Source organism: Hypoxylon fragiforme, assembly GCF_022984875.1.
Source record: "Hypoxylon fragiforme strain CBS 206.31 chromosome Unknown GGS25scaffold_9, whole genome shotgun sequence".
NCBI lineage: Eukaryota > Fungi > Ascomycota > Sordariomycetes > Xylariales > Hypoxylaceae > Hypoxylon > Hypoxylon fragiforme.
Genome location: NW_026054764.1, coordinates 116,834 through 134,470, shown reverse-complemented (window position 1 = coordinate 134,470; position 17,637 = coordinate 116,834). Strand labels below are relative to the sequence as shown.

Genomic DNA, 17,637 nt, shown 5'->3' with positions numbered 1-17,637 from the left:
TCCAATTGGTAGAGAGTAGCTAAGAGTGGGCTAATACCTACATTAGACGAGTAGTAGGTACGTACCATCCACGATGATCACCAACTCAACTCAACACAACATTGAAGAATATACAAAATTGAAGCTACGCTAGTAAGTAGGTAGCCTCGGGTACAGTACACTAATGGCACACCCGAAGCCACTACCTAGTACCCAGCACTCGACCCATCCACTTGGACGGTGGCTCTTGTAAGGCTTCGGGTGACCCATCCCCTAAAAGTCTGGCCCCACTGACATAGTGCTCCTCGTCCCGAGAAAGAGGATCGTATCTCCTCTATGGTGACACAACACCTCTAAAGAAGGTGCTATGTACTGGTACAAGATCTTGTAATAGAATTTGTGAGATCCAGCAGAAGCAACAGAAGCAACAGCAACAGCAACAGCAACAGCAACCGGCCCCAGTTGAGTTCAACATTATGTTTCAAGTTCAAATGTTCCTTGGGACCTTGAAAGTTTCAATGTTCAATCTTAGGTTTGCACGGCTCAGACGGCTGAGACTCACATTACATTATTCAATGTTCCCAACTTCTAATCACTTTCTTAATAGACATCCCGACTTCGTCATTCATCATTTATGCGAGCTTCGGCAAGGTAGAACACGAGATGATCAGTCTCTTTGAGTCCTGGCCACCTTTTCTATTTTAAGTTAGTTGATATGCTGTGATAACGCAGTAATATTTACTACATAAACTACCTGGGTTAGTATTATAAGCTTGTGGTTAACAGTTTCACAGGGGGTGAGTTGGAGTCACCGCTTCTATCGCTTCTGCGGCGTGTTCTTGCTGACCCCCTTTTTGCCTACCTACCTTTTATCGCTGTCTTCTACTTACCTATGTATGTCAAGGGCTACGTAATCTCGAGAGCAGTAATGTAGCCAGTTACTTGACTGGGCGTTACAGATCTAAGATACATACCAGCATGCTTTGCCGAAGTTTTGGTGCCAAATGATCAAACAATACCGGTGACCGACTTAGGTGCAGCATGCTCCAAGACATGGACAGCCCACTCTGTCCAGGGGCGCATACAACACGTTTATGCAAAAGAGCCCTCGAGAAATCTCTTTAGTATTGAGTATACCGTTGTGAGGCTGTCACAAGGTACGACATGTGGAGGGCAACACCGACTAGAGCCCAAGTCATCCTTTAGCAGATGGCCGGGAACATGCACCACTTGGCGGTTGTGAATGAGTCTCTTGCAACAGGTGATCTCGACGTCACATAATGAGACAGTCTTGACGAACCCTCTGTGTGGGACTAAGTCACAGTACTTCTCGCTTCCAAATAACTCCTAAGCCTTCCCACCAATGACTGGTCAGTCGCAATCCCTTTTAGGATAACCAACAACCCTAGTACCCGCTCTCCAGCAAGGTTTTCCTTGTACTCCCAGGAGGTTGGATCAAGGTATGCAATACGACACTCCTCGAGAAGTCCAAGTTAATACACCCATCTCTGTTAGGACAAAATTCTTGTACGCTCTGGTCTGGAGTACCACCCATCCCCATCGTAAAGGAATCATGAGGCTATCAGCATTCAACCTAACTTAAATGGCTCTGGTTCGCGACCAAGCATCTCCACATGCCTGGCTGCATGCACCTTATGATGACTTTACTTATTATAGGGTATACAGATAATTACTAGGCATAGTAGCAGGTGGTGTTTTGGCGTTCTGGCCAAGATGAGATGGCCTGCGGCCTAAAGAAAGCATGCGTGTATGTCGCCCTTTAATTCTTATTTCGCTACATTTCCAGAGAGAGAAGTAGACTGATAGCCTTGTTTAAAGCCCTCACATCATGTCTTCACATCGCAGACAGCGGAAGATAGGGGCAGGACGGTAATGATGGAAATACATGTATTGAACATGTATGTTAGGGATGGTCAACAGTGTACCTCCTACGTTAGGTATGTATTTGTTGCGCCATGCATTCGCAGATGCAACTGGACCACTCTATTCGACCTCTTATTGCATATGACAGCATCACACAATTCCCTTGCTACACCCCTGATAGGTGTGGCTACTTTGCCTACATATGTACTCGCTACGAACCTACCCGCCCCCCCTCTATAGGTAGTACCGACTTTCACTAGCCTTCGTTTATCTCGTCAACTACTACAACAGGGCAGCGTTGGTAATCTCATGAGTGAGCTGTATGTTCATCTTCAACAAGGGCTAACACTCAGGTTTTCCAGTTGGTTTCTTTTCTTTTCTTTTCTTTTTTTTTGGCAACTCAAACTCTACCTTTGAGAGGCATTAGAGAATGCGGCTCATACATCACAAACCAAAGCGAGCGCTGCGAAACTTCACGTATGTAGCCCCGGAGTTATTGCATCCCAGATTTCTAACTTGGGTAGGTAGGTAGGTACCTATATAGGGGTCACGTTGCCAACACCCCTTGCGAAGGCATGCAGAAGAACAAATTCAATATATATCATGGACGATAATTATAAAACTTACCACCGATCCGAAAAAGGTTGCATAATTTTCCCTCAAGCCCCGACGGTGTTTTTTTTTTCCTTGCCAATAGTCAAGAAGCTTTCAACATACTAGGTAGGTATTATGTATGTACTATGTAGGGTATGATACAATCCATGGATACTAACATCAACTAGGTTAGTCTTACTTATTAGTCTTACTTATAATAACTTCAAGTTGTATGTTTTCTGGCTGACTGGGTTAATAGTGTAAGTAGTGTAGACTGGGTATGTACAAGTACCGTTGACCTAGTGTAGGTAGGTACAATACCTACCTAGGCAGCCAAGGAATTCCATACGGGGGGCGTCCTTAGGCGCTGGGGAGCATCCTTTTTTATCAACCAATCAAGATAGGCGAGTCGAACCCGACACAACGGAACACAATCAAGTCATGGCTTGGCACTCCACACTTAGTCGAGCTGTGTTGGCAAGCGTGTCTCAGACCAAAATCTTTAGTGAGAACATGTGGAAGATCAATCCATGGATGTCTTACCTAGGTCAAACCTCCACATTGGCACATTACATAGAGACAAGAAGGAATAACTATATGCCTATCATTCATATGGATTCACATGGATTCACATGGATTCACATGGATTCACATGGATTCACATGGATTCATATGGATATTAGCTATGTACGTTAATAGTTACGTCAATCACCAGAATATAGCCCAAAAGGTCTAGGCCTTATGTGCCTAGTAGCCCCCCCCAGGCCCCTCGGCATGATTCCACGTCGATACCTGTGCGGGACCAGTGGGATTTGAGTGGATGACCACTGGACACTGGATGTTCTTCTTTACCCCTGTCGTCGGCCCGGCCCTGTGGATTCTGTGGGTGGGTATTTAAGCTGGCAGGACTGGCTGGCTCCGACAAGGGCTTGCGTGGCTGACCCGAGAACTCAGCTGAGCCAATTCAACCATGCATGGCTACTATGTAGGTGGTAAGCCGCGAGATGTCTACTACCACTTCAGTGGCACTTCTACTGTGTACCTCTATCATAGGTACGTAAGGTTGAAACTTGATAGCTCATCGCTTATGTCATTTTTTAGAGTCTTCTCGTCGCTCAATGCCAATATTCCGGTACGATACTTGGCCCCCTTTTATTTCATCGAATTTTCCAACCACGACGGTACAACTGCTCCATCTCATTTTATTGGGTGCCGTGTTAGCAAGCTAGGCGGATAGCGGTCAGCTGCAGAATCAAATGATAAAACTGGCCTTGGTATAAAATTTCATAGACTATGTCGGGTCGTTTACTGGTACCTGCAGCAAGATACATAGATCTCGCAGAAATCAGGACTCACGCTGCGATAACCCGTCACATTGCCGTTTATGTACTTGCCGTACTTTATACGAGAGAAATGGCTTCCAAGGTACTTCAGCAACTGCTTTCAACCGTGAAAGAACAGGATCACCACCCGTTGATTAGCAGGCTCGCCGAGACATTTACAGACTTTTCTCGTCTATCTTAGAGCCAGCGCGTAGATACCTACATACTAATCAAATACATAGTAGGTAGCGACAAGATTCATCAATCGGCAGGGTTCTAGAAATTTGTTCTGGGACTTGGGGGTGTCAACAACAACAAGTCAAAATCGAACGATACCAAGTAGGTGCGCTCAGCTTTGTAAAACGCAACGATTCTTGCAGATCAGAATTGTCGGCGGCGATGAGGGTCACATCGACCTTACCAATTAGAGCCGGGAGGCCGAGAACAAACCCCGGAATTGCCTGCCTGATTCTGTTATATCTATGTACAACAGGCTCATAGCTTCAAGCTCGTCTCACCGCTTACGCACCCGTTACCAGTTTGTCGGGTTCGCATAATTGGATGCTCGTCTCGTCTCGTCATTTGCATATGCCGCACTTCGCGCCAGCTTGCCACTACGCAGGTAACTGTCATTTCACCGCACCAACACACACAACATCCATGTGGGCTAACGGTCCTAGAATCCCTCATCCGCTAACTACCCTAGGTATTTAGCTAGTAGACAGATTGGATTCAAGGATCGGGCAACGCTCGGAACATTTCCCACGCCTTAGCATCGCGATTTTAGCGTCGCTTACATGGTGCCCAAGGTTGTGGTTCATCTGCAGACGAAATATTTCGCCGGTAAGCCCCGTGCTTTTGTCCCGAGGACTTAATGTAAGTTTGCTTGCATCTCAATATCACATATACATATATACATATACACAAGGGAGAGTCAAGACAGACCCGGAGATCATCTAGCTATGGATTGAATGTCGCAAGCGCCACACCTTGCACTAATACGTGATCGATCTTGGTCCGGCACATGGGTAAGCTCATGGTGCGCAATACTTATTACTTGCCTACTTGTATTAAGCATACCTAGTAGCCAATCTCCAAGCACATGACATTCGGCTTATTCTTATGATGCTACTATAAGTAGGTACAGTTATAGGTATATTGGAGTCATCACTAACGTCTTGATTTACAGAATTCATGACTTGTGGACTCAGAAGCGGGGATAAGTATGATATATGATCATTATTGAACGAAGTCGTTCCGTTATGGTATTATATACGATATAAGTATATGTTGCTGAAGTATACCCAGGCGTCGAGTGTCGAGGGTGGTCGTATTTGCTTAAAGTGGAAAAGACGAACGACCCAGAGCCACGGCACCCAATAGTATGGTTGTCATGATAGCATGGCCTCAAGGCGCTAGGCACCCTGGCTTTGCTTTCTTGGTTCTCGGAATACCGTGTAGGAAGAAACAACGCATGGATGATCAGCATTCAAATGCCTTACATTCCATACGTGTGGACCCTTCGAGTTTCCTCGTGCTCTCGGGCCTGGGTTAGCACAAAACTCATCAGGCTATTGCATAATGATCCCCAGTTCGTCAACACACCTCCGTTGGTTAGATATATGGCGCGGCCTTTAGGCTGACAGCCCCCGGCCACGTATGCCGGCCTGCCGGAACCAACATACATGACAAAAGTGTTAGAAGGATGATCATCCATACGTACATCGGGGTAAGATGCCGTATGCGATTTAGCTCTTTCTTTGAGCGCTGACTCAACTCACACATATGGGTATTCGAGTTGTCCTATATCTAACAATCGCCTCGCTCCAGACAGCATCCAGGCAAGTTGTTGCCTCGTCGATGACCTGACCCACGTGTCAGACTCAAGTCTGGTTCGGTTTTCGTAAGTACCTACCTGGACCACCTTGATGACTATCTCACATTCGATCATCAAAAAGAAACTAGACAACGATCAACAACAAGAAACGGCCAACCCCGAGGGTAGTGAAACCGCTACTTACGTACCTGCTCTTCAAGTCTAGCACTGCTGGCTAGCCTCCAATTCAGGCCGGGGCCTCTTTGCCTAACACGTCGACCCTTATTAGACTCCCCAACCACCAGAAGAGAAAAAAGAGGCCTCTTTGGACCGTCCACATGCAATGTTATGAGACCAGATGGCCCAACGTCAGAGACGTAGCCATCAATCACTACTATAGTGGAAAAAAAGCGACTCCTAACGGCATTTCCTTGTGCAACCGTCACCCCCCTTCCCCTCTCCCCATTAAGAAGGGGAAAAGGGATGCAAGTAACAAAGCCCCCCAGGAGATAAGGAACTTGTTTTTGCAAGTCGCATTATAGGTAGTTAGTTAGGTTAGGTATTCATTGATCGCAGGTTGTCGCCTCCTCTAGTTGTTGTTGCTAGATAGGTATGATATGATATATTGAGAATGCGCATTACGCACCTATCCATTGGAGACTGAGCGCGCACAACGCAACTCGACTCGACTCGATTCGGCTTTGACTTCGCCAACAACGTCGTTTTGGCTGCCGTCGGGACGTAACGGTGGTGGGTAGCATACCTACACATCCATCCATCCATCCATCATACATATAGAAATACATATACCAACCTATGCATGCAAAACGTGCCATTCTGTTTTATATTAAAATACTACCCCCCCTCTCCCCCCCCTCCTATCAACGCTTCTTCTTCTTCTTCTTCTTCTTCTTCTTCTTCTTCTCGGGTGCATTCTGCGGCGATTCTCTTTCTTTTCCTTTTGTCGGTTTGTCCCACTACTTTCGGCCCGCACTTTGGTGGCCAAGCAATGCGGTGCGGAGGAGGGGGAGCCACGGAAAGGCAGATGAGTTGCTACCATAGGTACCTACTTTCCATACTTACCGACCTACCCCCTATATTGCTCCAAATAACTCGCCAGGGCAGATACTTGGGTATATTCTATAGATACCTACCTATATAAATCTTATTCCCTACTGGGTTAGGTATCACAACAATAGTTACCTAGCAAGTAAGTAAGTAGTGGTAGCACAAAGACATGTGGCATTCTAAGCGAGCGAGATGGCTGGCCCCGGACAACTACCTCACTCCCATAGCTATAGTTAAGTATCTACCTGTCTATCCAATCCTATGTATCCTCGGATCACGGGACTCAATAGGTCAGGTCAGTAAGTACAGTAGGTACGAAAAGAACAGAGCACGTAGCACGTGACACATGAAACGTAGGTAGAGCCGCTATATGGGAGGAACTAGGCAGGTGGCATATCACTGTTCTTCTATCCTAACCCCCTTATCGGCCACTTGGGTAGATAGAGATGGTTCAGGGTGCTGTACTGTACGTAAGCGATCCCTCCTAGTCTGACTCTTAATTGGGCATGTGGCTTGGGTTGTTGAATCTTGTTCGTTTGGGGGGAGGTCTCATCTCAGGGGGGGGGGGGCACCTACCTAGGCACCTACCTGTTAATACCTAGCAAGTGGCTGTTCATCGTACAATACAACAAAAGCTTGGCTATCTATATACCCAAATAGGCCACCATACGATGATCGTCAAGCGCACACGCACACGCACATAGGTATATGCCATCGGAGCGGCAAGTGACTCATACCGAGCACAATAGACACCTACCTAAGAATTATAGATAGATAGAAGGATGGATAGATGGATAGGCTATGACTCACATATACCTACCTAGTACCTGGTCCATCCTAACGAGGTGAACACCCGATACCATGAGGATATATTATTTTGAGCCTGTATAAGTATGTTGTCACAGGAATTACTCCTCCATTACCCCTTTTTCATCGCCTACAACATGCCTAATTCGACATGAGAGTCACAAGCCACATTGTAAGGAAACAAGAATGCATCATAATTAGAGAAGGATCTGCTATTCGTACATCTGTCATGGAATCTTCTCCATGCTGCCTGGCAGTCTTGTATTTATTTTGTGTCCTTTCTTCTTTCTTGTTCTTCTTTCTTTCTATTTTACCTCTCTCCTGATCGATACCTCATCCTGTTCTGGGGGCTTTTTTGGGGGGCTGAAACGCAATATCTGATTCACCCTCAAACGCAGAAGTGCAAGACGGAACAATGAAAACTGCAGAGAACTTAATCAAATGTGAGTTGGCCAACTTCCCTAGCCGGAGTGAGTTGTAGGATGTCCTCAGTAGGCCTGATCTAGGTTTAGATCAAATCCGAAGGAAAGCTTTGCTCTTTTCACCCCCTGTCCGCCCACCATGATGTGGTGCTTGACCCAGGCGACAATGATACCGGCGAGGCAGAGAAAGGGGAACACAATGGTACCAATTATCCGTGAGAGAAACGCCGCAAAATATGAGATGGGGAATGTCTTGTACAAGGTAAAACGTGTGTCTGGGTCGTGTGCAAGGGTATAAACCTGCTTCATCACTACCATTCATACTCGCCGGTAGCTCTGTGGAAGACGTAGTCCTTGCCATTGACGCTAAGTACACCGTCCTTTAGGACGCACTTCCTATTCAATTGTGAGTATTTACCGCCATACATTTAAAGCAAAACCTTGATTAGCACTTACCACTTGTTCTTGACGCGTTGCACCTTGTCATACATGCAAAGCATGATCTGACCACCGTCCTCATCCTCGTCATCTTCTTCGAGGTTATCATCAGGGTCATCGAGATCCGAGTTGATGGCATCCACATCCTCCTCCTCGTCCTCCTTGATACTATCGCCCGGGCCATCGAATTGGGAGATGCCGGCGGATGCCGGTGTGGGTTGAAGTAAAACGGGTTGTTTCTTGCCCGTACGCTTGAGTGGTACCATCAGGCCACCGCCTTCCATTGCCTTCGCCTTAGCTGCGATCTGAGCATGGAGCAAGTTGTCGATCTCGACTCTTCCCATCTCCACATTGGCTCCGGTTGGACTGCGACGAAGAAGCACGCCAAGATGAGTCTCGGCATCATCTGCGCCATCCATCTGAGATTGAGCGGGTCTCTGACCATTTTGCACGGGGGGGCGCTGCTGCTGCTGTCCGGTGGCATTGGGCGGCATTCCTTGTCGGTATTGCTGCTGAGGTTGGCCCTGGTACTGCCCGGCGTAGTTGGGAGGCATAGGTTGATTGCCGGGCCTCTGCTGGTTTGGCGGCTGCGTACCGTTCAAGTGGGATTCTCTAAGCTTGTTGATAGATGCCGCTGCACGGTCGCCATACATAGATTGTAGTTGCTGAGACACACGCTCTTGAACAACACCATGGGCGCCCTGCTGAGGGGCTTGAGGGATCATCGACGCATTCTCAAGGCCAGGTTCGGTCTTAACACCTGGCTCATGCTTGATCATAGAATCGTTAGAAGGCTGACCAATGGACATCGGCATGGTAAGACCTTGAGCCTGCGGCATATGCTGCTGGCCGTATGCATTTGATGTCGGCTGCTGGGGGATAGGCTCGGGAACCGGAGCAAGTTGTGGTGCAGCGGCAGCAGCTGCAGCAGGGGCAGGAGGATCAGGCTTGGGGTCCCACGGGAAGTTAGCCAGCTGTTGCTGAGACAACTTTTTCTGCCATCCCTAATGCCAATGAAAAATTAGTTTAAATATTCATAAGATATTCATAAGTTGTATATGTGCATTTTGGGGAGTCTTTTTTTGGTTTTTTTTTACTTCTTCCCCTTTTTTGGTTCATGATGATAAAATAAAAAAAGGGGGTGTCTTATCGGAACGTTATCGATGCAACGCTGATAGATAGATAATAGCATAGCTCCTAACAAGCCTGACAAATGACAGTAACAGTAATAAATACTATAAATGCGCACAGTACGGGGCACGTGTGTGGGTTGGCTTGTTGGCTTTAACCAATAAAAATTGGTATGAGTCACAAGGAGGTTGCGGCAGGGCGTAAAGGGATAAAAGGCCCAAATAGTGCCTGCCCGCCCCCTCACGAAACCCGCCCGTTCTCATCACTATCGGCTGGCTATGCTTCTCTGCTAAAGAGGCCGCCATATACATGCCTAGCACTTTGGTTCGGCTTCTCTAGTTAGGCTGCCAACTCGACAACTTCTGTATCATTTTTTTTGAACGTCCTCATTTCTTCACGACATTTCTTTTATTGAATGACAAGTTTGTATTGACTGATGATTGGTTGATGGAAACATGGAAACATGGAGAATGGAAGTGGCGATGATGATGATGATAATAACGACGACGTGGCCCGAGGTAGAAGGTAGAAATCAGGGAAAGTAACGGAGAATAAAGGAATGGAAAGGTAATAAATGTGCTGGTTGCTTACCTTCTTCAGCTCTTCTAGGACGCTCTCTTCGACGCCACCTTCCTCAAAATCAATTCGCGAGGTCTCGATGACATCCGAAATGATTTGCTGATAGACCGCACCAACCTGCGAGTTCGACATCTTGAATAATCTCCAAGTAGTTGCTTCTTGAGAAGATCGAGGTTCGTTGGTCGGGTGGGTGGATGAGTGGGTGAGCGGGCAACGAATCTACTATGTAGATACGCGACCAGTCGGGCATTGATTCAATACGCGAAGAGAGAGAAGAAAAGAAGAAGAAGAAAAAAAAAAAGAAAGCCTAAGGATGCACTGGTATGGAATATTAACAGAGACGAGAGCCCCAGTAACCGAGTGCTTGTTGGCGAAGTGTTGTGAAGTTCAGGTCGGATGCAGCTTTTTGGCTTTGCCGAAGTTGAGAAATGACCGGAGCACGCAAAAGAGCGAAAGCGAAAGAGGGAACCAAGGTTTTGGTTTTTCCTGAACTCCTCCGCTTTGCGCCCTTCGAATTATCGCTCCAAACTTGACTTCGTGGCTTTCTGTGTCCTTTATGGTAATTTCCTAAACTTTGACATATGTTTTCTTGGGTTTCTATGCTGATGCTGCGTGTTTGGTAAAAATGACCAACAACGGCTGGCTGGTGATGTTCTTGTAAGAATGACCCGAAAGGCGATAGCTTGTTGAAGTGCCGCCGCTTTGCTTACTTAATGCCCACTACCTAGTAGTTATTGATAAGATAAAGTAGGCAGTACTGGGTACATGTGTACATGTCAGAACATTTGACGTTCGATGCTGCGCCGCCCAGATACTAGGTACCTACTAGGTAGGTTAGTACACTTGTAGGTACGTACTAATGCTATGTAGTATGACTGTGCGTGATGGAACCTGAATCAATTAAAAAAAAAAAAAAAAAAGAAGGAAGGAAGTTCAAGGAACAACATTGAAGTGCCGAAATAAATACCTACCCTTTGAAGCTTACATCAATGATAATACCTACCCACGCTACTTTCAATTTCGATATTCTCAATACATTATGTACCTATTCACATACTTTTCATAGACATCTACCTCATGTACCTAATGCAAGTTCTTCTACGTCACGGATTCCTACATATGTAGCGAATCTACTAAGTTAGGTATTGATAAACAAACAATCAGAAACACAAGCAGAATAATTAACACCGAGTCAACCTCATATCATTGATATGTTTGGCTATCTAACTAACCTAGGTAAACTATACTCCTTCCATCCATATTACCATACCAGTATTACTACCCTCATCTGAATTATAATACAATTGAATTCATTCACAACATTGAATATGAATTCCAAGTGCTACCATCTCATGTAGCAGGCGTTATCCTATCGTAGCTCATGACCAAGTCCTTGTTCCGTAGAGATCCCTTCATACCCGTAGGCATGAGGAAATTCCAACGCCTCGCTAAACAGACACCCAAATGCAGTCCCAGAGATGCCAGAACGAAATGGATATACCTACCGTTACTGTCGATTGTCGATTGTCGAATGTGATCCTGACATTTACCAGATCCCGCAAAGGTGCTGCTTTATCGGATGGTCATCTGCTTGGCCATGGTAGCCTTGCTAGAAGAGCCACTGGCACCGAGGCCAGAGGCAGTACCCGCCTTCTTCTCAAACACTTTCCAGAACTTCAAGCTCTCATCGGCAGCTATAGATGGTAAAGTTAGTAGGGTGTTATCATAACAGTGTTAATAAATGTATTGAATTTATTTGAAACTTACCAGCAGTTGCGAGCATTTGTCCATCAGGGCTAAGGCAGCTGTGGAGAACTCGGCTCTCATGAGCAGGAATCTCGACATTGCGAACTAGGTTGGGGTAACTCCAGATGCTGAGAGAGTTATCGGGGAATCCGCTGGAGCTAACGATCTCGCGGTAGCTGGTGCTCCATCGAAGGCTGGTGACTTGAGACCCTGTGTCGATGCTGTTGACTCGGGCACCAGATGTGGTGTTCCAGAAGTGGATGTGACGATCGTAAGAGCCACCACCTGTCGCGAGCAGGTTCATGTTCCAGGGACACCAGGCCAATGCCTTGACAGCGGCCTTGTGGTTGTTCTTGGTGAACTTGGGGACAGCTAGGGATCGAGCATCCCAGATCGACACCAAGTTATCATTGCCTCCAGTGGCAAGTTGAGCGCCGTCGGATCGCCATTCGAGGCCACAAACCTCGGATTTGTGGGAAACAAGCTCAGCAACCTTGTGCTCGGCAATACGAACATCATGGTTGTAAACAAGCCCACTTCGGGCTCCAGTTGAGAGAAGGTGCTTGTTCCATCCCATTACACCAACACGAGTATCGTGACCAAACATGCTGCGGACCTTGGCGCCCTCTGCAACATCCCAAATCTGGACTTCGCCAGTTCCAAGACCGACGCCAACATAGGCACCATCTTCAGACCACTTGACGCTGCTAACGTAAGTGTCTTCGTTGGCCTCCAGCAAGCAGCTAACAGAGCCTTCGTCGGCAGACCAGACGTAGACACTACGCTCAAGGCCGATAGCAACCTGGTTACCAGAGCTCCAGTCAAGGAGGTTCAAGTAATAATCATCAACCAGCCCAGGCGCGTCGAGGACTCGTTCAGGCGCAGTCGCAATGCGGCGTCGGAACTGGCCGGAGCTGGCATTTGCTGACTTCAATGGTCGGTTATATTGCTGTCGAAGATCAATAGGCTTCGATGATTCAGGGGGTGCCGGCTTGAATTGAAGGATACGAGTGTTGAGGTTGACACCACAAGCATTGGCCAAAGAATCTTGGTAAGCTACCGTGTTAGGAGATGGGCGAGAGTAATCCGCCGTGTCGTCATCGTTAATGTTAAGGCCCTCAAGGGCAGTGATGGCATCGTCCGTAGCAGAAGACAAGACAGCAGAGCCCTCAGTAGTGGCTCTCGATCGCTTTTTGTCCTGCACATCAAGCTTTGCGGAACCTTTGTTGGCAATGGCGGAACTGTTGCTGCGGTTCGGGATAAAGCGATCCGCAGCGTAGGTAATTGTGGTCTTGTTAGACTTGGATCTCGTAGGAGCCTTCTTCGACTTGGGACTAGCAGGAGTCTTGGTAGGTCCGGTGCCAACGAGAGTGAAGTCTGATACACCTAGCTCGAGGGCCTTACGAGGGCTCGAAACATCGCGAGCGATATTGGATTTGGGCGATTCACGGTGCGAGTTTCTCGTGCTAGCCTTGGCAAGGCGTGCCGTAAGATTGCCTCCGTAAACCGACTTCCCCGACTTTCCCGACGGACGACAAACTCCATTGCTGGACGACTGTCTCTCAGGGGTGAAGGGGGATGATTCTATACGTGCAGGGGCAATATTGTTTGTGGTGCGTTGCCGAGGGGAAGGTGTTAAAGGCATACGACCGCCTGCGGTACGAGAGGAGAAAAGTCCCTTGTGGGACTTGAGGGGAGTCGATACTGCAACAGATGCCATAATGTCTGATTGTCTAGAGTATGACGATGATTGTGGGTATCGAGATGTGAAATAGTTGAGCTCCGACGAAGAACAACCTAATGTCTCGAGGGAGTAGGTAAGTGAGTGTGATTAGAGAGCTTCGATGAATCGAACGATCTCCAAGAGACTCAAGTTAATGATTCCTGGATCTGGGTAATGGTTAGTAATAGACGTTTGTTCTACTCGATATATCGAAGGGTGCTTCCGCAAAGAATAGCTTTTGAGTCGGAGGGGCGATCAGATGGCTGTAGCAGCGATAAGATCTAGTAGACTTGAAAGTATTTCTTTTTGGAAAGCTTGTTGTAATGAAGCAGTGTAGTTCTAGCCTAAGAGGCAGAGAATTGAAGAAGTCTTGAGGGTATGCGAGATGAAGGGTTGTAAAGGTTTATTGTAAGGAAAGAATCAAAATCTTGAAATCGAAGTTCAAGTCTCTGATTTATGTGTTTACACTGGTGGATCCCACCTTCTTTCGTTGCGCAGGGCAACGCTTGCAGCCCACGCAGCTATGCCAAACTAGGTTTAGACAAGTGCCACGCCTACTATGTAGCCACTTCTGCGTTTCACACTGTATAGTTTAGCCGAAGTACTGTGCACCCTGACATCTTTTCTTTTGTCTTACATTGGATGCACATAAAATCACCCCACTTGGCTCTGGCCAACCTTGTAGCCGCCTGGATTTCCAATTCGAATGGTCAAATGTTCCAACTTCCAAGTTGCTACCATGTACATACCTAGCCCTGGAGGTACTATGTATGTACGTACCGTACGGGATAGTTACATAGTGCAAACTGTAAACTGCAAACCGCCGCAAACCTTGATCAAATTAATAATTATTAACTAGTTATCGGAGACGAACAAACCTTACATAGTACAACCTCAAAACCTCCCCCCCTGCATTTATTAACCACTCTGCTTCATTCAAACAAGAGGAATCATCATAAGACGACCGAGCTTTCATTCAACATCTGAGGCCATTCAAGGATCCACTCGTTAAAATTGCATTATCCATTGGTCAAAATCAATTTAAAACCCCTTTGTTACATTCCTGTCGCATTCTTCTTGCGCTGGAAGGGAAGGTTGGATACCACAGACTGATAGAAATGTCGACGTAGATAAGCCTCCAAGATCGACTTCTTCTCCTGACCTTGCGACTTTCCTTGTGCCCTTGCGCTCACGGTTGAACCTTGCAAGCTTGCAGCACTGCAACTCTGCAACTCTGCAACTCTGCAAGCCCATGATCGTCTTGACCCTGCCATAGTTCAACAAGTATGGCTCATCCCTCAACTCCATCTGCCTCCTCTCACTCTATTTTCGGCGGCCCCGTAAACCAATCCCATCACCATCATCACCATTATCCTCCGCTTCCCCCGCCGTCCTCGGTTACACCCTCGACCACTAACGCTCCGACTCCCATGTCGGCTCTGTCCGGTGTCTCGTCCAACAACACGTTCGTCATGCCCAACACCCCTATGAAGAGCCGGGCCATGATGGATGGCTACCGGCCTAAGGTGACACGAACACTTGGCTCACGACCCGCTTGCCTCGTAAACGCCTCTGTAACATACTGCGGGAACAATCAGATCTATGCCTTTGGCGGCTTTGACCAATATACTGACGAGGTCTATAATCATGTACTAAAGTTGGATCTTGTCAGCCATCAATGGAGTCTGGTGGATAATTATGGAGATATCCCCGGCGTAAGAATGGGTAGGTACCTCTAGCTGTTGTGTCTCATAGTGTGCGCCCAAGACTTACGTTGTTTTGTAGGACACACTGCAACCTTGTATCAGGGTGATAAGCTTCTGGTCTTTGGCGGCGAGAACGAGCATAGGACATACCTCTCCGATCTCATTGTGTTCGACCTCAAAACCGCATACTGGACCCAGCCTCAAGTTTCTGGTATCATTCCCAAGGGTCGAGCTCGACATGCAGCTGTCCTGCACGAAGACAAGTTGTTCATCATTGGTGGCATCACAGGCCATGAAAGCTATGTTTCGGAAGACATCTGTTACCTAGATTTGAAGACTTATACTTGGTCGAGATCATGGCGTTTCGTTCCTAGGTTTGACCATTCGGCGTCGATATGGTGGGTACATGCCACCAACATTGTCTTTCCACAAAGTGCTAATTAGTATTTTAATAGGGGTGACCGGGTTTGGGTATTCGGCGGACTGAGTAAGGATATGGATAAGATCGGCGACTTATGGTGGCTGGACTTGAAAGGTAGTCCAGACTTTGAGTCCGCACCTCAGATTGGAAGTACCTCGGATCGAAATGCGTCAGCCAGCCGTTCGAGCGAGTCCCCAAGACCTACTTTCCCCATAGGATCGGGCCTTCCCATCGGAGCCTCAGGCTTTGCTGCCAATATCCGGACGGCTCAGGTCAACACACCTTCGTTTCATTTAAAGAAGCAGGTACCGATGGCTCCGGGCGCTATCTCGGCCCTGAGATTTGTTTCTGGGGGCAGTGTTCCTTCACAGGGATCTGGCATTCATTTCCATGTGTACTCTTCTGGGACGCTCTTGGATTTTGTCACACCGGCTGCGACAATCACGCCCAAGGACTGCTCACTGTCGGCCTTAGATCTAGCTACACTTAGATGGCAAAAACTGGCAGAGGGTCGTGAGATCTTCAAACCGGGTTACCAGTGGCATTATTGTACTATGAATGAGGACGGCACCAAAGCCTGGCTCCTGGGATGTACGACCGATGCAGTCAACGACATGGGCAATAATAGCTTCGAAGAGTATTTAAGTGAAATCATGGAAATTGATCTACGACGTTACGGGTTCCTGGGAAATAATGCTACCCCGGAACCTCGAAATGGATATTCCAGACCGACAGCGCATGCCCGAGTGCAAGATCAGCCATCCAAGGGGCTCGGCCATGATCTTGCGAGACTATTTAACCAACCGCCCGAGTCCGGAAGTGGTACCGATTTCACCATAACTGCTCTCGCTGGCGACTACGACGACGATGATATGATGGGTTCTAGTCTTATTCGTGCAGGAGAATCCCCGATGGATCAAAATTGGCTCACACCGGATGCGCCCACTTCTGCTCCCATTCACGTGCACAAACTTATCCTTCAAGCCCGATGGCCGCACTTTGCACGTTTGTACAACGCACAAATGGCCGAATTTCATACCAAGAAGATGCACATCCCCGAGCCATACACTGTGGTCAAGGCCTTCCTATATTACCTTTACACAGACAGCATACACTCTAGCGACGGCGTAACAGACCTTTCCGATGTCGCAGGGTTATTAGTAATGTCGAACATCTACAACATACCGCATCTCCGTCTCCTCTGCGTGAACCGACTGTCCAAGGAGCTTGACGTGGAACACGCATGCATCATTTGGTACTGTGCGGGTTTAGCGAGCGAAGAATGGCTGCGCAAGCGGGCGGCATCGTTCTGTCTAACTCACTGGGGTCGTATGGTACGCACTCAGGGTTTTCTACGTCTGCCGCGATCGGCTCTGGTAGAGCTCTCACAGGAGATTGACATGGAAGGCAGAGTCATATTTGGTGAAGAACTCGAGTATGTTGACAACTACCGTGGCCGGTTTGATACCTCGGGCATTTCGCGGAAAGACAGTATCAGCAGTGATCACACGCACGCATTGCCTTCCGATATGGATGATTCGGAGGGCATGGACCTTGCCTAAGATGTCTAAGACGAAGAGGTATTAGGAGGAAGAGCTCGGAGGGGCATTCGGCATGGCAGAACTTTTGTTTTATCAACTCCCATGCTGAATAATGCTTTGTTTAGCTTCACTATGCAGGAAAGGATGGCGTACAGTTTATGGATAACTCTGGAGACACACCTGGCGTGTATCCCTGACGAAGGAACGATATCGATAACAGCATATGTTTAACCGTCCTTTATGTTCTTTGCTTGTTTACGGGTCTTATTAGGGGGTTATCAGGGCAAGAGCATGGCTTTGGCGTTCAAGAGAGATAAGAAGGGGGGTTCAGATCAAGTCGGGTGAGAACAGGCCGAGACAAAGACACCCAACGAAGAGAGGAGGTTAGGATGGTTCAAACTGAACTAAGCTAACTAGCTAAGTAGGTACCTACATACACAAATAAGTATAGCTATCGTGC

At 47.4% G+C, this 17,637-nt stretch overlaps 3 protein-coding genes across 3 annotated transcripts; 1 reads left to right on the top strand and 2 right to left on the bottom strand.

The window, feature by feature from the left end:
- Positions 1–7,468: 7,468 nt before the first annotated feature.
- Positions 7,469–9,472, bottom strand: GGS25DRAFT_505514 (TFIIA-domain-containing protein). The gene is made up of 2 exons (XM_049262242.1): positions 8,349–9,472; positions 7,469–8,288 (listed from the first exon to the last, which is right to left on the bottom strand). Exons 1-2 carry the CDS (start codon positions 9,167–9,169, stop codon positions 8,204–8,206), a joined length of 906 nt encoding a protein of 301 aa, XP_049112707.1. The 5' UTR covers positions 9,170–9,472; the 3' UTR covers positions 7,469–8,203.
- A 1,470-nt stretch (positions 9,473–10,942) lies between these two features.
- On the bottom strand, positions 10,943–14,043 carry GGS25DRAFT_505509 (WD40-repeat-containing domain protein). The gene is made up of 2 exons (XM_049262241.1): positions 11,808–14,043; positions 10,943–11,734 (listed from the first exon to the last, which is right to left on the bottom strand). Exons 1-2 carry the CDS (start codon positions 13,504–13,506, stop codon positions 11,613–11,615), a joined length of 1,821 nt encoding a protein of 606 aa, XP_049112706.1. The 5' UTR covers positions 13,507–14,043; the 3' UTR covers positions 10,943–11,612.
- A 509-nt stretch (positions 14,044–14,552) lies between these two features.
- On the top strand, positions 14,553–17,415 carry GGS25DRAFT_435199 (galactose oxidase). The gene is made up of 3 exons (XM_049258690.1): positions 14,553–15,234; positions 15,295–15,613; positions 15,671–17,415. The coding sequence occupies exons 1-3, from the start codon at positions 14,796–14,798 to the stop codon at positions 17,196–17,198; spliced, it is 2,286 nt and encodes a 761-aa protein (XP_049112705.1). The 5' UTR covers positions 14,553–14,795; the 3' UTR covers positions 17,199–17,415.
- Positions 17,416–17,637: the final 222 nt, after the last annotated feature.